Below are 17,966 nucleotides of genomic sequence, written 5' to 3'. Positions count from 1 at the left end.
CATACCACCATAAATGTTGTGAAATCAAAAGTTTACTGAAATGTTACCCTTATCCCCTAAGTTTAATGACATTTAATTATCCCGTAATTACCTTGCTTTACAGTCTCAATGATATAATTCAAGACTTCTTTATCAGCATAACAAAGAATTTTCTAGCATGGAAACTACAATGTTCTGAAAATTAACTTTGAAATTTGATCTTGTAAATTTCCAAGAGTTGAACAAGTTGCAGTGGAGTCAACCAGAAAGGGTTTATACGGAGAAAACCATCCGATATTATCAAAATTCACCCAAAAGTATCGAAAAAAATTTACAGACCCAAAATTATTAGCCAAAATCTGGACCCAAAAGTATCAAAAAACACAATGTCACACAAGATACCACATAAGATACCGCTAGTGAAAGTAATTTAGACTTTTTCCTAAAATAATAAGTTGAAACACATCTGTTCTTTTATTCATGTTTTTGATATTGTTATGTGAACCCATAAGTATTAAAAAGGTATAGGTCCGGTACCCAAAAGTATCAGATCGCAATTAAAATTCTTACCCAAAACTATCGGATGGACATCCCCCAACCCTGTATATAAAAATTTAAGTGCACAATCGAATCAATTTTTCCCTCGAAGCGAAGATATCTTGCAAAATCAATAAGGGTGTTATGGCTGTTTTCAAATTTCACTGTTATCGATCCGAACGGACTGGGTACTAAACAGTGCAACCATGACAACGAAACAGAGTTGAACTGATCAAATAGAGATTGTATTTGTGAGAAGAGCGCAAGGAAAGCTTGCCGTGGAAAATGACTAGCAATACCGAGGTAATTTTATACTTTTCAGTGAAAATAAAGTCTTGTGTGTACCATTTTGTCAGTGATGTTTCCTAGAACTTGGATCTGCTGAGGTAACACACGAACATTCTTAACTACCTACCGCTCGATTCCTAGAGGTTTAGGCCTATCATCACGGATTGATTGCCCGCATTTGTGAAGTTGCTGCTTGTGATCACTAATGTTTCCAAGTTATTGACTTTGTTCATTTATTTACTTAAGCTTTGAGAAAACTTTTCTCTTCATTGAGGAATTGTTGGTTAAAAATCAAAGTCAGAACTCGACCTACACGAGCTGTACTTTAATCAATCATCATAATTTTATATTTGTGTTCTTTCTGAATAGATACATAGCGGTGGTACCTTGTTGCTAATCAATTACCTTCTTACTGTATTAGTCCTATTTCATCTGGTTTTTTCTTTTACTCTTAACTTTTATTAGTAATTTTGTCAAAAAATATTATTTAGTGTATTCAAACCGAATCATAGAAGCTTGAAAGATCCAAAACACAATAATAACTGGAGAGATGGCCTTGATATCTCTTTTTGAGTTTTTTCCTATGGATAATTTGCTTATAAATAGTCCCCAACTAGATATGCTTAAAAATATTGGAGATAATCTTGATTATGCAGTGCAGATCAACAAAATGAATGCAGACGGTTATATGATGTATGAAGGTATAATCTTGCACATCAGACTAAAAATTATGACAATTTTGACAGATCTTTGGTATGCAAAAATCTCTTCAATGGAAGTTTGGTGTGGATAATAGGTTAGATTTTATTGTGGTGCAGTTGGAAGTGCAAATGTAGTTTATCGAAATATATTTGAAAAGGACTGAGTATGGTATAGTAGCTCAGCTACCAAACAAATCCCAAAAACAGAATTTAAGAAATGAAGCAACGGCATTCTAACTTTTTATACTGCTCAGACTTGCCCCATAGCCTAAAGAGTCATTTGAAAAATGCAAAATAAATCTAGTGTACACATCTTTATACACAAGTTCACTTTATATATATATATTCAACTCGTTTTCAGAGTACAAGTGAATTCAAAGAGAAACCAGCAATTGAAGAAAATGCTTTTGAAGCACTTGAGAGAGATTTCCAAGAGGTTTGTATGTCTATGAAAAGGCCTATGAGTGTTTAAGCAAGCTATTGAGCACAATAAAAGCAGAGGCTAAAGCCCCCCAGCCCCATAGCTCACCACCCTGGAATAAAGAAATATTTCTTATTATCCAAAACAGAACAATTGCATTTGACACAGATTTGATTGAAGGTAGAAGAAAGAAACTTCTTAAAAGCAAAAATATTTTGTAACCTAAACAAGAAAGGTTCTTAAGATGTCTTAGAAATTACCTTGTCTTAGATTGAAAAAACTTTTTAGTTTGTTTGATTCATATGCATTTGCTAATGATATGGGCGTGCTGTATGAGTTTGCAGTAATTGATCCTTTTCTTAAAAGGTTCTTGGTGAGCTGCTTGTAGATAAGAGCTTGGAAAAGTTCAGAGTTGAATATGAAAAGCTACACAGAGCACTAAAGAAATCCCATGAAAGTGAAAAACGATTAATGCAGAAATGCAGGGAGTTAAATGGGGAGATTGTTGCAAATGCTGCAAAGGTCTCTACAGCACTGAAATTATCTCAAGAAGACCAAAATACAATTGTAGCACTGAAAAAGGTAAATAAAATTTTTTAAGATGAATTTCGATTTTTAAATTCACTTTGTTACAGAATTGTAAAGAAAATGTATTTTAGCTTTACAAAGTTCATTTTCTTAGATAGGACTTCTCTTCCTTCCTGAAATTTCATGCTATGAAATAATCTGGGGATTGAAATCACTGAAAAGAAAATGAAGTCACTCTCTGCTAATCCAAAATTAAACAAAAAAATTACATGTAACAATGTTAGTCTGGCACAAGTTATCTAGCTTAAGTCTGACAATTATTTGTGTACTTATTCAAGCCTGACATTATTCTAGTCTTGCATGTGCTGCCCTTGTTACATGTGCCAGCACAGGAAGTTAACACAAGAAGCCAGCCCAAGTCAACACAATTTGAGAATATTAGTCAGGCATCCTTTTTTCACAGGACTATCACGAAATTATAGAAGTTACCCTTTGCAAGTTTTCCTTAACCGAGTACCAAATTTATTTGTATTAAGCTTTCAGTTTTTAATTAGATATATTTGTAGGTAAGTTTAACATCTGCTTCTCCAGGAAATAGAGAAGGCATGGAAAATGGTTGATGGAGCACACGAGAAGGAAACAAGAGCAAGGGAAACAATCCAATCCTTAAAACTTGAAATTGCCAACTTAAGTAAGCTTGTTGAGCAAGGTGCTGGCCTTACTATGGGACAAGACCACAGGTTAGTGAAAATGCCTTCAATTATATGCTGCTTGAAGATGTCTTACAACCTTGCTTTTTGGTAAACCGTCTATTGATGTTAGCTTCTTAGATACTTCAAAATGAAAATTTATAACCTTATTATTTTTTATGTACAATTCACTATATTATAAATTGTAACTTTAGAATGAGTAGTAATTCAGCCCATGGCAAAATTTCTTATAGTGTTCAAGAACTTTTGAAGATTAAAGACGAACTTACCAAAGAGAGGGATGAAAAACTGACAGAGATTGTCAAGGTATACTTCAAGTTAATATCTAGCACTGATGTGGAATTATGTTGCTAAATTTTATGATATATCAATTATATCCAGTTAAAATGAAATAGCTATATATATATATTTTGTCCTATCTACTATCAAAACTAGAGTTACAGAGTTTTTCTCAAACTTTGTTATTTGCAACTGGGGCTTGCAGTGCCAATAGAATTGGAAACCTTGTCATCTGTTGCTCAAATTGGGTCACCTTGATATCACTTAAGATTACAAAATAATGCGATGTTTACTAAATTTGGGTTAAGTACTTACAAACTAGAAATAAAAGCAGGAAAATTTAGAAGACCTAAAATTCTTAGGGCTAAAATATATTGTCTAGATATTGCATCACCCTTGATACAAATGTTCTAGGATGTATGATTCTTTATTGACATCTATGGCAAATCAGTTAATTTTTTATTTGAACTTTTCTTTGAATGGTTTTTTCACTTCTAGCTAAGAGAGGAACTTCAACATTCTTCCTCGAAGCTACAATCACTTGAAACAAATGTGACTGAGGCAGAAATGAAAATATCTGAAGTGAGTAGAAAACTGATTTATGCATATGTGCATGTGATCATAGCATGACATAGTAGTCACAAACCCTGAAAAGCAAATAAGAAAAAATACCTTTCATGGATTGTAAATAAATGTTTATTTACTATCCACATGAATGCAGCTTACACATAAGCCTGTAGAAACAGTGGTCCCCACAAAACATTTATTTTATGCTTTCAAGACCTCTTGTTTGCTTTTAAATGAACCTATTTTTGATCCACACCCCCATATTAATTTATAATTCTAGTAGTATTATCACAATGTAGCCAACTAGAGAGTTTTGAATTCCTTTTTTAGTAATTATTTTCATATTCTAGCTAAAAGAAGACATACAGCTGAAAAGCAATGAATCACAAAGAGAAATGAGAAGAAAAGAAAAGCTAGAAAAAGAGCTGAAGCAGAGCAAAGCTGAATTAGAATCAAAGCAATCTGACCTGAAAGGGAAACAAAACCAGTTGCAAAAAGCACAGGAAGAAACTTCAAGGCTTGAGCAGCAACTCAAGGAGCAAAGGGTTTGTTTTTTTTAAGTCAACCTGAGATTAATCATGTTTTCCCTGCCACTCTCACTAAGAAGAAGACAAAAATGGAAGTTGAATTCAACAACATAATGAAATTTGAATGGTCAAATACACTCTTGGCTGTATATGTTCAAAATGATATATATTATTCCCTTACTGGTGAATTTAGTAGGACATTTTAGTATGAGCTTTTTCCCTTCCATCAATTAACAGATTAACAAATATTAAAGTATCCAAAAGAAAAAAATATAGGGTAATTTATTGGGCTTGTTTGAAGCATTTAATTATTGATATTTCAGGCAATTTAATTTGATTTTTTTCAAAAATAATAATCCAAAGACTTGCATAAAAAACATGATATGGAGAGAAATTTTTGTGCTTACTGTCAGGTCCAAATATATGTCACCCCCTGCTAATTTGTTTTTTTGAAAACAATCCACCTGACATCCTTTTTCCTAACCCTCCGCTTATTATTTTTGAGCCTTATGTTTTAAAAAAACTGCAAAATGCATATAGCAAAGCCTGTCTAGGAAAACATTTAGAGCACAGAATAAGTGCATAATTATCAAGAACTGAATGTTTCTATTATAATATTGTGAAATGAATGTTTTTCTTATTTAAGAAATTTGTGTCTTGTTTATATTCCTTCTGTTCCAAATTAAAGGGACCAGTAGCCATTCACCTTGTTTATAATTATTTTGGAAATTTTTCACCAAGCTCGTTCATTCCAGACCCCCAATTTATTCTGGAATCCAGCGTATTTATTTTGTGCATAACATTTTAAACCCATTAATTTTTGCTTTTGTAGTGTCTGTGTTCTTTTCCTCTTTAAATATGACAGATTCTCATATGATTTTTCTCCTTCACAGATTCTTAATGAAAGGGCTGTAAAGGACACTGAGCTGCTGAACAGTAGACTCACAAAGTTACAGCAAGATTTTGATGCCCAATTGTCTGCAGCAGAACAGTTAGCTCAAGAAAACAACCAAAAGGCAGCAGAATTGAAGGTAATTGTCTTATATCAAGTTTTTTTACATCAATGATTCTTGAAGTCTCACATTTCATTTTTATATATATGCCATAAAGTTGTCTCCCAAGATCACATTCCCCTCCATATCTTTCCTTGAGTTGCCTTAAATTGTAAACTACCAACTTGCAGGTACGTGAAGAAGACATTGGGAATTTGAAACAAGATAGTGTTCGTCTTACAAGGCAAAGGGAAGCGATTCAAAGGAAACTCAGAGCTGTTGAAGATCAAAAAATTGAAGTTGAACACCAGAAGGAAACGTTAAAAGGACAGATAAGTGCCTTGGAACGAGGTAAGAACTCAGCTGCTATTTATGGTATATAATTAAATAGCCAAAGTTTCAATATTTTAAAACTAGTAAGGAGATAAGGAATGAATCATTGAGAGACTCATCAAGTTTCCAGAGAATGATGGAGCTCTAAAATTCAGCCGTTTTGTCAAATTGTCTTAATGTTATTTTCTTTACCTGCGGCATTTATCTTTTTCAACATAATATAATATAATATGAACATAATATGAACAAATTCAAGAAACTAATTTTAAATTGTGAATGTGATATCAGCATGATTAAATCAAATATAATTACCGATTACTTTTTCTTTCTTTAGAGCTAGAGACAAGCAAGAAACAAACTGAAACAGACAAGAAGGCTGTAGATGACTTGGTTCGAGAGCGAGACATCTTAAACAAGGTGCTTAATATCTAGATTTCCTTGAAAAAATACCAAGATGTAACCTACTGCTTTCACGAAGTAGAATATCTGTCAAAGATATTAGTTTTGTTTTTTTCATTTTGAAATGGTTGTTTACTTTTTATCACTGCAATTTAGATTTCTTTTTAACGAATAGTACCAAGACAAAACAAGATAGCTAATGAAGTCTAACTTAAACCCTTTTATGCACTTTTATAATCCGTTTCTTGGCGGAACAAGCTATATTGTCTAAAGAAAGACTGGCCTAGGCCTTTTTGCGACGAATAAGCCATTTCCCTTCTATTCATTTTGTTTTTTAGTATAGATTGCAGGCGCCTTTTATAGGCCAGCTCGGCCTTGTAGATGCCCTACCTCTGCACTTTCTTTCAACAACATGAAACAGAAACGTAGACGAGTTCCCTACTCATACAAGTTCCCTGTTTGAATTTTAAGCAGCTGATAACTGCAGAATGTTCCGACACATAAATTTACTGACGAAAATCTTTACTCACACTGATATTTACTTGGCTTCTTTTTCCAGAATCTTCTCAAAGCTGCCGGTGCCACACAGAAGCAGTTAAGTTTAGTTCGACTTCATGAACAAGCAAAAAAGAATTTAGAGCAAGAAATTCAGGTATGAGCTTTTTTCCAATTCGTGTTTTAAAACATCAAAATCGTTTCATTAGAACATGATAAAGGCATTAAAATGTCAAGCAGCTCTTTCATCACTTGATTGGTTCTCCTTGTTTAGAACTACAAAGACGAAGCGCAGAAACAGAGGAAGATCATCTACCAGTTGGAGAAAGAAAGAGACAGATACATCAACGAGGCCAGTGATTTGACTCAAAAGGTTCTACAGCACATGGAAGATGTTAAAGTGCGAGAAATGCAGATTTTTGATTACAAAAAGAAAATCGCTGAAGCAGACACAAAACTTAAACAGCAGCAGGTAAGGAGTTTTCAATCAGATGCATGTTGAGGTAGCCGAGTTGACATAAAAAACCACTTATGACGATCATAAAGTACCTATGAAAATCCAATGATTATGATGTGGGTTTAACGCTTCTAGAAGAAATGTAAAATTTTTGATCAAGACTGTTAGTTGTTTTTATTTTAAACTGGGTTTAGGGGAAAAATCGGATCCTTCATACTCGAAATGATTTGTGACACTCGGTGAAAAATGAGCGACATATGCAGACGTTGAAATTGGGCCACGGTAAATTGTTTCTTCCTTTACGACGTAGCGAAGATCTATGATAGTTTGGGTAATCAATATTAAGGTAAAATATTTTTATGAAAAGGAACGGATGCAACTGCAAATGAAAAAAGGGGTTTCACAGATGACAAACAATAGGCCGTCTTTTGTCATTTATTGCAACTTTACTTTTGAAACATGTTAACATGCATAACTGTTTTTATTTATAGAACCTATACGAAGCGGTGAGGAGTGACAGGAATTTATACAGCAAGAACTTGATTGAATGCCAGGTAGGTATTTGAATGGAACCATTTTGTTTAGCAGTGTAAAAGAGAATTAAGCCACATGATGATTAGGGCATATACACGTGATCATATTCGAATGTCTATACGACATACATTTACACCTTAAAATGGTGTGTATTTATACTTTTAAGTTACCATGAATTTTTGTCGTATTATGTCTTTATTCAGGAAATAGGTATAGAATGGATCAAATATCCAAATCTATTTAGAAGTTTGTTGTAAATTAAGGCGAGACGAGCAACATTGTCTTCTCGTAAACTTTGAGGATCGCCTTTTTGCAAGTTACTCCATCAACGTTAAACAAAATGAAAACAGTCCTCGAGTTGATTTGCTTGATTTGCAATCAAATTAATTTTTGTTTTTTGTCCTCTACCTCGTTTGATTTGAGCATTCATCGAAAAATTAACTGTATTCATTGTAGGATGAAATCACAGAGATGAAACGAAAGCTGAAAATAATGAACCATCAGATCGACCAGCTCAAGGAGGAGATCACATCAAAAGAGGCAGCGCTTGTGAAGGAGCATCAAATTCACCAAAAAGTCGAAAAACAAAAAGACGCATTGAAAGCAGAGCTGCAGTCCATGAAGAAAGAGGCTGCGGAGTCTAAAGCTTATATCGAGCAACAAGAGGCAGAAGAGAGGAAGCTGCTGAAAATCATATCTGAAGCCGACGCTGAAAGGTTGAGGCAAAAGAAGGAACTTGATCAAGTCATCAGCGAGAGGGACATTCTGGGCACTCAGCTCGTGAGAAGGAACGATGAACTGGCACTTTTGTATGAGAAGATAAAAATACAACAAAGTACTCTGGATAAAGGTGAGACATCGATTTTGGGGCCTTCGTGGTTTAAATATACGTGTAACTCAATGATATAAAGTGTTAAACAGTTTAGAAAGTGTATATTCAGAGAACAGGAGGATGGGGTAAAATCAAATTTGTATATCCCCGATGCCTACCTTTATAATTTGACTGCGAACATACAGAGATGAGTTTAAATTAGGCAAGTCTGCTAGAGCAAAATGTTGTTTTGTAAAATTGCTTTCACTTTTTGAAAAATTATTTTGATGCTGTGTTCAATAAAACACTTTTTGATGCTAGAAACATTAAGTTCCTTTTCAACCAAACCGAAGAATTCAGTCGCAAGACTTTTCTGTTTTGACTAGAAGAAAGATAAAACCGTGTTGGGAATGAAAATGGCTCTTTAATCCTATTTTCTTCTTCGCTTATCACCTTTGTCGTTTGAAAGGCTTCATTGTAAGTTGACAAATGAAGTTGCAGATCATTTTGTTACAAATATTTTCATTTATAATTTCAACTCGAGGACTGTTTTCATTTTCTTTAACGTTGATGGAGTAACTTGCAAAAAGGCGATCCTAAACGTTTACGAAAACAGAAAATTAATAAATAAAAACATATTTAAATTTGTGGCGATTTTTTTCTTTATAGGTGAAATACAATACCGACAACGACTGGAAGATATCAGGCTTCTCAAACTCGAGATAAAGAAACTAAGACGCGAGAAACACATTTTGACGAAAAGTGTTGCAAATGTCGAAGAGCTTAGGTAAAGATTTCACCACTTTTATTAGAAAATAAATAACACAAAGTTCATAGTTAAAGTAATTAATTTAATTCTCGAAAAGCACGATCACATCCAGTTTGCTGGCTTTTTGATAAACTATTCTTGCATAGCGAAACATGTATGCTCAAAAAATTATGTTAAACTGATTCGCAATCTTTTTATGCAAGCAACTTAGGCTCGTTATAAATTCTACTTTTTAAGCACTTCGTCAATTTAAAATGAAATCGTTAAATTTTCAAACTAGAAAAATGACACTAGGAAAGTATTGACTCAGTTTGTTATTTTGAAATCTATGGTTCCGCGATTTTTAAATAAGGGTCTGTTGACAAAAATATTTTTAATGATTTTGAATATTAAAGAGTCTATACAATTTATAATCACAGACGAGAAGTGTATAACATGCAAAGAGAGCTTTTAAGAGAAAGGACTAGATGCAAAGCGCTGGAAGAAGAACTTGAGAACCCAATGAACATTCACCGGTGGAGAAAACTGGAGGTTTGTGCATTTTGTAAAATATCTGGTAAAACTACGAAATCTGGTATAACTACGACATAAATCTTGAAGGTAAATGGGAAGGTAACATTACCAAAATTGGGAACAACTCTTATTATTTGAAGGGTATTACATGAGCAGAAGCTTATACGTTAGGTATTATCAAGCCAATTCCGTTAGGGGCGAAATCCTAAATAAATATCGTGTGCAGTTGTCTAATTGAAAAAAGGGGGAAAGAAGACAAATTTTTATGCCACAGCATTTATATTCCCTGACACAAAAAGATCTTTTTAGCTATACTCTAACCTAAAATCAAGTTTGTACTAGAGTGGCATTTTGATAAAATCCTTTTTCGCAGAAATCTTTCCGAATCGTTTAAAAACAGGGATGCCGAAGCACGATGGGCGCCAGAGGCAGTTGCCCCTTGCCCCCGCGAAATTTAGAATTTTTCTTTTAATTGCTATTTTTGGCTACTTTCTTGGTGCCTTGCCCGGCTGCCCGACATCTTCCCGGCGTCTGAAATAAGCAGACCAAAAAGAAAACCCTTCTCCAATTTATGTGAGAGGTTTAATTAGTTAATTCACATTTCCCTTTACATTTGACACGAATAGAACTCGAAACGAACTTAAATTAACAGTTAATAATGCAATAGCAACGCTCATAATTTAACCAAATAAATACGTTTGATTAAACCCAAATTTAAAAACTCATGTTGAAGGTTCTCTCAGACTATTACGATAACATGCTCTCAGATACAAAACAACCTCTGCATCCTCCTATTGTATTGTATGAAAAATATCTTAATGGCTCCTTTGTCCGAACTGAATTTGACAATCATCGCACAGCTAACAAAAATTTCTCATAATACCTAGGGAAGCGACCCAAGTACATACGAAATGATACAGAAGATCCAAACATTACAGAAGCGGCTAATTTCCAAAACTGAAGAGGTAAATATTTACATATTCCAAATACAATTCTACAATAATTTCCAAATTCTCATCCAACTGAAAATTATACTCTGTAATCCATTACCATGCATACAAAATTATATATGAAATAATTTATTATTGAGTATTTTTGGCCTAAACATTCATGATGGCTGATGTCTATCCAACATCCGTCCGGAATAATATTGTTATGCAGTGTTTGCAATTCTTTGTTTTCAAATGGCAAAGTCGAACATTTCAAAGACTTTGTTGGTATACGAATCAGGTTAAGGCACTGGGAATTTCTGTAACAAAAATTAGAAAATATATTAAAGTTTTTACGAAGAAGTCATCATGGAGTAGAAAAGTTCAAAAGACACAAAGAACTGCTTATTCGTCATCTTTATAATTAAATTTCATTATAATGGTAATTAATTACACTAGGTTGTTGAAAAAGAGCTGCTAATCAAAGAGAAGGAGAAACTGTACATGGAATTGAAACAGATCTTGGCGAGACAACCAGGCCCCGAGGTGGCCGAACAACTAAGCATGTACCAGGCAACTTCTAAGGAAAAGACGAAGCAGATGAAGGTAAGACTTATCTAGATTTGACGTCACATACTGGAGCTGCCATAACTTGATTTGCGTACTGTATGTTCTCATAACGATCTCAATGTGTACTCGAGGATACAGTAAACGTCTCACAGCTTAAATTATCACGGGAAGTTGTTAAATTTAAGGTTAGTAGGCATGAACGGCGACCACTATGACGGGAAACATAAAGTTTGTCTGATGGCGTTATGCTGTAGCTGCCTCAGATGGAGTCAACAGTTGTGGAACAGCTGATATAACGCCTGAATCAGAATTTCTCGTGGAGGAATATTACTGATGATAAACAAACAGGATATAATCGCTGGCAGATTGAATTTGAAAACACGTTGTTGAAAACGTTTTTCTTCCATAGGCAATGGCATCAGAGTTGAACATGTACGAAGCACAAGTTCAGGAATACAAATATGAGATTGAAAGGCTGGCTCGAGAATTGCAAGAGGCAAAGAAGAAATATTTCATGCAGAAAAAGAAAGAGCAGCAGCAAAAGTATGTAACATATAATTCTTCTAAATATTTAGTAGTGTTCAATAGAAGAACCCTTTTGTCGTTGCCGTTATGCTATTTTAATTCTTGGCATAAATTAGTTCTTATATATTAATTTTTTACATAATATATATATCGAAGAGGAAATGAAACGATTCTTCAAATGATACATTTTTTGTCCAAAATACGGTGTTTCATACGGGGATGTCTTAGTTATAGAGCGTTCATTGTTAAATAAAGCATTCTAATCTTTGACTTTCGTTTTCAGGGAGAGAGAAAGAAGCATTCAACAGGCATCTCAGCCTCAGTTTCAACCACAGCGAACAGACGGGCCTCGTTTCACTGGCGGAGGGTTTAATTTAAATCAAACACAGAAGCTAGCAGCATGAATATTTTGCTGATAAGGAACGCATACAACTTTGTATAGAATAATTGTAACTAGATATATCTATTTGGTGTTTGCAAAGTTTTTGTTTCATGTACATATGCTGTATGATTTTTAGAATGAAATGTAAATTTTAAGTGACACTTTCTTTGCCTGTATAACGTTCTGACCAATGTTGTTAAGATAAGAAGCCATAAATCATTGCTTTATCATTGAACACAAATTTTTTGGACATTTACTCAAGATAGAACTTTTCTTGTGACATACATCTGCAAAATCCATTGTTGTCAAAATTGAGATGAAGAGCCAAGGGTAACAAAATACACACATCATCAAAAAGCTTGTTGTCTATCCATAATTGACTCACAAGCAGAGAAAGGACTTTTAGGTAATTTTAACCTGCTCAACAGCCCATCATATAAAACTTAGGCACAGCTTCAGACTGCAAAAAGATTTTGCCATTGAAAAAACAGCACATAGATTCTTCATTTGAAACTCCAAACATACCCTGGCATTGAAAAATAGTATAAAAAAAGCAATGTTCACTTACCTGTGTTTGGTGGGTCTTCATACATCAATGGTATACACCCTTAGTAAAGGCATATTTTCCCCTTGAGCAAATAGAAGATCACTTTGACATATTGGACACATGTTTTTGACTTGAAGCCAATTATGCAGGCACCTGGAATGAATAAAAGATTACAATACAGGTAAGATATAAAAGGAGGTTAGCTATGAATAAAAAATGCTGAATGAATATGTATAAAAAACCTTTTTACTGAGTTTGTCTTAATTTTTTATGTTGCTCTTTTTCATTTTTGTTTTTAGATTTGCTGATACAGTTTTTCTTTATTCAACAACTTCGCCAAATAATTTTTTCCATAAAATCATTCATTCTTGTTGTTTAATCTGGTTACTTTTATATATCTATGACAATTCTAGAGTATGTGACAAGTATTATTATGACAGGTGTATGTATCTTATCTGGTAGAAATATCCATTCCCAATTAGTGAGTAAATTAGTGGGTTAGTGAGTAAAGATGGCTTCTTAATATTGAAATAGCATTAGCCAAGATTTTTCTTAAGAATATTTTGCATTTAAAATCAAACTCAAAAATGAGTTTACATGACATTTTAGACCCCCAAAATTTTTTTATTATAATAATAAAACATTGAAAATGTAAAGCAGTCCTTTGATATAGATAAAACCATCTCACTGAACATAATACCTAGATCAGAAAAAGCCTTTCAAAAATCTGCAACTAATGTCTTGATTGACCTCCTAAAATTTTAGCTTTCATTAAGACATTTCGACAGCAAGAATTTCATTTCTTAACTTTTCCAGGGCCTATAGACAATTGCATTTGTTAAAGACAATTCTGAAACAAATAATGAAATGTTCCTCCAGTTTATGAGGGCTTGCAACAAAGTTTTTCTTGGGCCAGACTTCGTGTTGACTAAAAAAGGGGATGCAACATGTCCTGCATTCTTACTGAAATCCAAAACAAACTTTGATATAGCTTTTGGATAATATAGAACAACAGACTACATATTAACTGGAAACTCTTTAGTTTTCAAACAGATTTTACCCAACAAAAGTAGAATTGGCCTTGTATATATTTTGTTCCCTCAGTAACCTTTCAGGTGATTATTACGGAAGATAGAATTCATTGGGTATATTTCAGTGAGAGGTCTGCGCATTTCATCCCACAACTTGCAACAGATTACAGCATATGAATCTTATTTCATGTATAATACACTTGTCAACGGTCTGTTTGAATTTCAGAAGACAGTATGTGGTTGTTTAAAAATTAAAGATTTTAGGAGAAAAGGTAGTGATTGAACATACTGAGCATGATATCCATGTGTGCAAGGACAAACATTTATATTTTCACTGACTTCAAATTCTTCCAGACAGACTGCACACATCTAAAATAAACAAATCCACGAGTTAAACAAAGACAGTTTGGTAATTCATACAGTAATTACAAAAGCTTCTTGTACACCCAAACTTTAAATTAGCATGAAAAATTAAAATGCTACTGGTACATTTTGTTTCTGCTTTCTATGCTATTTTGAAATCATCTTGAGATTTCAGAGCAAATCATATTCCCATGAATCAATGGCAAAAAAACTAAAAGTCAGCATCATATGATTGATTAACAAACATGGAAAAGATAATTATTATATTTCTACAGTTGTACAGACTATCAACAGAAAATGTGTAAAGCAATTGGTCTTGGCCAAGGAAATGAAGCTTCATTTAATGGCATAACAAATTGATCACTCCAAGATTGCCCTGCAAACTTTAAAAAATGTTTTTGCTCATAATTTGCACCATTAAGGTAGGTTTTTTGGTGTCATCTCGGCCCATTACTTTTAACTGCTCCCTTTGTGTTTCTGTAACAAGGCTGTAAAAGTAGCCTCTTTTGCATCGCCATCCTTCACCAAAGATATATGATGATAAGACTGAAGAAAGAGCCCTTATTATTTGTTTCCTTTCATAAAACATACAAAAATGAAGAAGCTTTGCATGATGAGCAAGGATACAAAAACACAATGGTTGTTTCGCCCAAACAACTTTCACTAACTGGCGCGTTGCTGCGCAAGATGTCCCTTGTGATACAGCCCCTTTACGGCATAAAGTTTAGTAGAGGGAAGAACAAAACTACAAACTAGTCACAGTCTTCCTGTTTGCCATATATTTGGCATTTTTATATTGAAATATGGTATCATTACCTCATTAGAGCATGTGGCCTGCTTGAAAAACCCTTTCCTTTTGTATTTTGCTGTCTATAAAGGGAAAATATTATTAGATTTTATATGTCAGACTGTCTGAATTATTTAAAGTATATATACATAAGATGTCTTCACATATTTACTTTCTTGAACCTATTCTGCTAGTCTTCATATTTAATGCTATAAAATATGGACCTTCTAGAGCTATGACAAATATAACCCATTTAATGACTCTTTATCTAATGAGACTATCATTTAGCCTTAGTATATAATAGCATATTCATTTAGCCTTTAATTGTTAATAAATCAGATGCATCTAAATGCCCTTGATGCTTTCAAAGCATGCTATACAGAACATTCATTGGTTGTTGAATTATCAGGAAATAGTTGCATTTGGTTATTCTTTATTGCAACTGAAGGAATCAATCAAAGAGCATCACCTTTATTTTTCCAGGTTCACTTGAAGACCTACGAAAACAAAGTTTCCTGGTTATATTTCTCCGCAGTACCAACTACCATATCTATGCTCCTTTGTTAGAAATCCAAATTAAAAATCAAGAGGAGTTATTAGTTGGAAAACATAACTAATGAAAAACAATAATAAATTGCTGACATTAAGTAGCCTGCAAGCAGACTTTAATCCCCATTGTCAGGGAGCTAGCCAGTCAGATATTTTTACACTGGTGCTAAAATCTAAGACACGTCAATCACAAGCCAAGCATCAGCATGCAATAAAATTCTGTTGCAGAAATGTTTCTAAATTTTCAGGGGAAATGAAATACATGCTGTTGCTTCTAACAAGATTTTCCTTATATAGCCCATCTTCTATACCAAACATTGCCAACAAAAATGGGCGTGGCAAGCTTGTTGTCTGTGGTCTTCAGAAGTTGAGCACTAATCAGAAAATTTTCTGAATCTGAGATTTTGAAGCTTGTGTCTCTCATTTTTTTTCTAAGGCAATTTTTTTATATTTTTACTCTCTATCCTATTTTCTCTTCCCAGATGAATGTACTTTGTTCAAATTTCAAGAGTGTGAAATGTCTCACTTCCCTGTTTATATATATCTATAGAGTGGGAACTTTATCAAAATAAAATGACAGACTTTAGAGAAGGGATAAGATGATTTCATAAGTCATAATTTGCACTTTTTAATAATTGGGTTTGTTTGCTATATATGATTGATAGGCTTCGTCCATCGCTATTCATTTTTGACAATATTGGTGACGATTTGGGTGTAAATTTGTCTTGTTAATATTAATTTGTCTTTATTATTATTTGGTAATATTTATAGCATGAACTTCACTCAAATCTTGCAACACTTAGTAAGCTTATGTCTCGCTGTAACCAGCTAGAAGAATTTATGGAGGACCTCTGTTTGGCAAGAAATCGAAACCATTCTTTTAGAATTCATAATGACAATTCCTGGTTTGGTTTACAGATTTATTATCTTTACTTGCCTTGGAATCAAGATGAAATAATATATCTTGTTAAAATTAAATCTTACAATTGTGAATCTTATCAAAAAGCAAAAATGGGCGTCACCCAATTTTGGACAAAAGTCAAGGGCGTTGCCAGGAAAAAAGATGGGACCACGCCCACATAAGAACCCACTCAAATTTTTGTCTTGATCCGCCACTGAACTATAGAAATAAAACCCCAAAATTTCCTTTGTCTGTTACTGGTTGATGATATGCCATCTATAACCTTACACTATTTTCTGTCTGATTCATGCTAGTTTCCCCCAACAGAATTAGGGAAATTCTCTGTCTTTCGCACTTATCTCATTCTCTTTCTGGGGATGAAAATGTAACACAGTGGTAGCAATCAACTTCATGTTGTGTGTGCCAAGAATTTTTTATTGCATTAGCAAGTTGTTTTGGGGTCTGCTGATATGACATTTAAACATGGTACCTATCAACATTCACTCTGAAAATATTTGTGAGTCCTTTCTTTGTGTCTTCCATATCCTCTCTTTTTACATTCCTTATTTTCAATTTCGTACTTTTACTCCTCTTTTCCTATTCTGCATTTGCATCCTTTTAATCTCTGCTGGAATATTTTGAAGAAAAATTTCAGATATCAACAACATTATCGCTTGAAGAAATGTAGCCAGAATCATAGTAGTTTTTTAAACCTCGATCTTCCTACCACTGAAGCCTGATTAGCGTTGCGTTGGCAAAAAACAAAATATCTTAAAAAACAAAATTTCCAAATTCCCCCTACATTTTAGAACTCTACATTTATACATATACGATATAAGCATTACCTGCATAAGTTTTTTATCAGAAGGCAAATTCCAAAACACATGACTAAAACCATGCCAGTAATAAACAGGCACAAGACTGTCGTCAATGGACTGACCATCCTTTCATCTTTCCACCCTTGGCATCATCACATCATTCTGCATCCACCGCCGTCCAACACTCAGATTCCAGTTTTGTCTTCTTTCAGATGAAGCAGCTAAAATTTAGGTCTTATATATCAGATCATTAACATATAAGACTAAATAATTTGTTAGATCAAGAGCACTCTGTTACCCCCGTTGGCCTCGAAAAGGTACACAAGATCTTGCTTAGGTCGCCATATTTTATGAACAACTTAAGGAGGCGCGTTAAATTATTGTTCAAGGTAGTAGCACCAATGTACAATTTTCATTTCGAAAAAAACCTCTTCTATCTGCTTTCAACAGACTCTCGACAACACTGCTTATAACTGTTGATAGAAATGAAGCATAAAATAATATCTAAAAATAATATTCTAAGATTAGGTAATTAAAAGCGTCCCAGACTGATAGAATGGTCAAGTATTTCATGATAAGCAATGGGTATCCTGAAGGTGTTCCCTCAACTTATGGTAATAACCGTATTCATGTTTACGCAGGGAAAAACTTTATTAGACCTCACGGTTTCGTTATCAACAAGTGCACTTTTAAATAAAATGTAACAAGAAGATTAATCAAATTT

The 17,966-nt window shown here is 33.8% G+C and overlaps 2 protein-coding genes across 2 annotated transcripts; one reads left to right on the top strand and one right to left on the bottom strand.

Annotated features, from left to right (window-relative positions):
• Nucleotides 1-706: 706 nt before the first annotated feature.
• Nucleotides 707-12,405, top strand: LOC135696461 (cilia- and flagella-associated protein 58). Its single transcript, XM_065215855.2, has 20 exons — nt 707-819; nt 1,867-1,941; nt 2,293-2,508; nt 3,046-3,194; nt 3,398-3,470; nt 3,942-4,025; nt 4,361-4,555; nt 5,431-5,568; nt 5,721-5,880; nt 6,197-6,279; nt 6,821-6,913; nt 7,031-7,228; nt 7,705-7,767; nt 8,204-8,597; nt 9,228-9,345; nt 9,747-9,858; nt 10,728-10,805; nt 11,229-11,375; nt 11,749-11,882; nt 12,148-12,405. The coding sequence occupies exons 1-20, from the start codon at nt 802-804 to the stop codon at nt 12,266-12,268; spliced, it is 2,649 nt and encodes an 882-aa protein (XP_065071927.1). The 5' UTR covers nt 707-801; the 3' UTR covers nt 12,269-12,405.
• Nucleotides 10,768-17,851, bottom strand: LOC135696466 (RING finger protein 122). The gene is made up of 6 exons (XM_065215862.2): nt 17,270-17,851; nt 15,444-15,471; nt 15,004-15,057; nt 14,114-14,193; nt 12,815-12,946; nt 10,768-11,089 (listed from the first exon to the last, which is right to left on the bottom strand). Exons 1-5 carry the CDS (start codon nt 17,365-17,367, stop codon nt 12,832-12,834), a joined length of 375 nt encoding a protein of 124 aa, XP_065071934.1. The 5' UTR covers nt 17,368-17,851; the 3' UTR covers nt 10,768-11,089; nt 12,815-12,831.
• Between the last annotated feature and the right edge of the window lie 115 nt (nt 17,852-17,966).

The sequence above is a fragment of the Rhopilema esculentum genome, chromosome 14 (genome assembly GCF_057945365.1).
Source record: "Rhopilema esculentum isolate cy_ngs chromosome 14, ASM5794536v1, whole genome shotgun sequence".
NCBI classification, from domain to species: domain Eukaryota; kingdom Metazoa; phylum Cnidaria; class Scyphozoa; order Rhizostomeae; family Rhizostomatidae; genus Rhopilema; species Rhopilema esculentum.
Note: the sequence above shows the minus strand (reverse complement) of the source record. Positions and strands in the feature narration are given on the sequence as shown.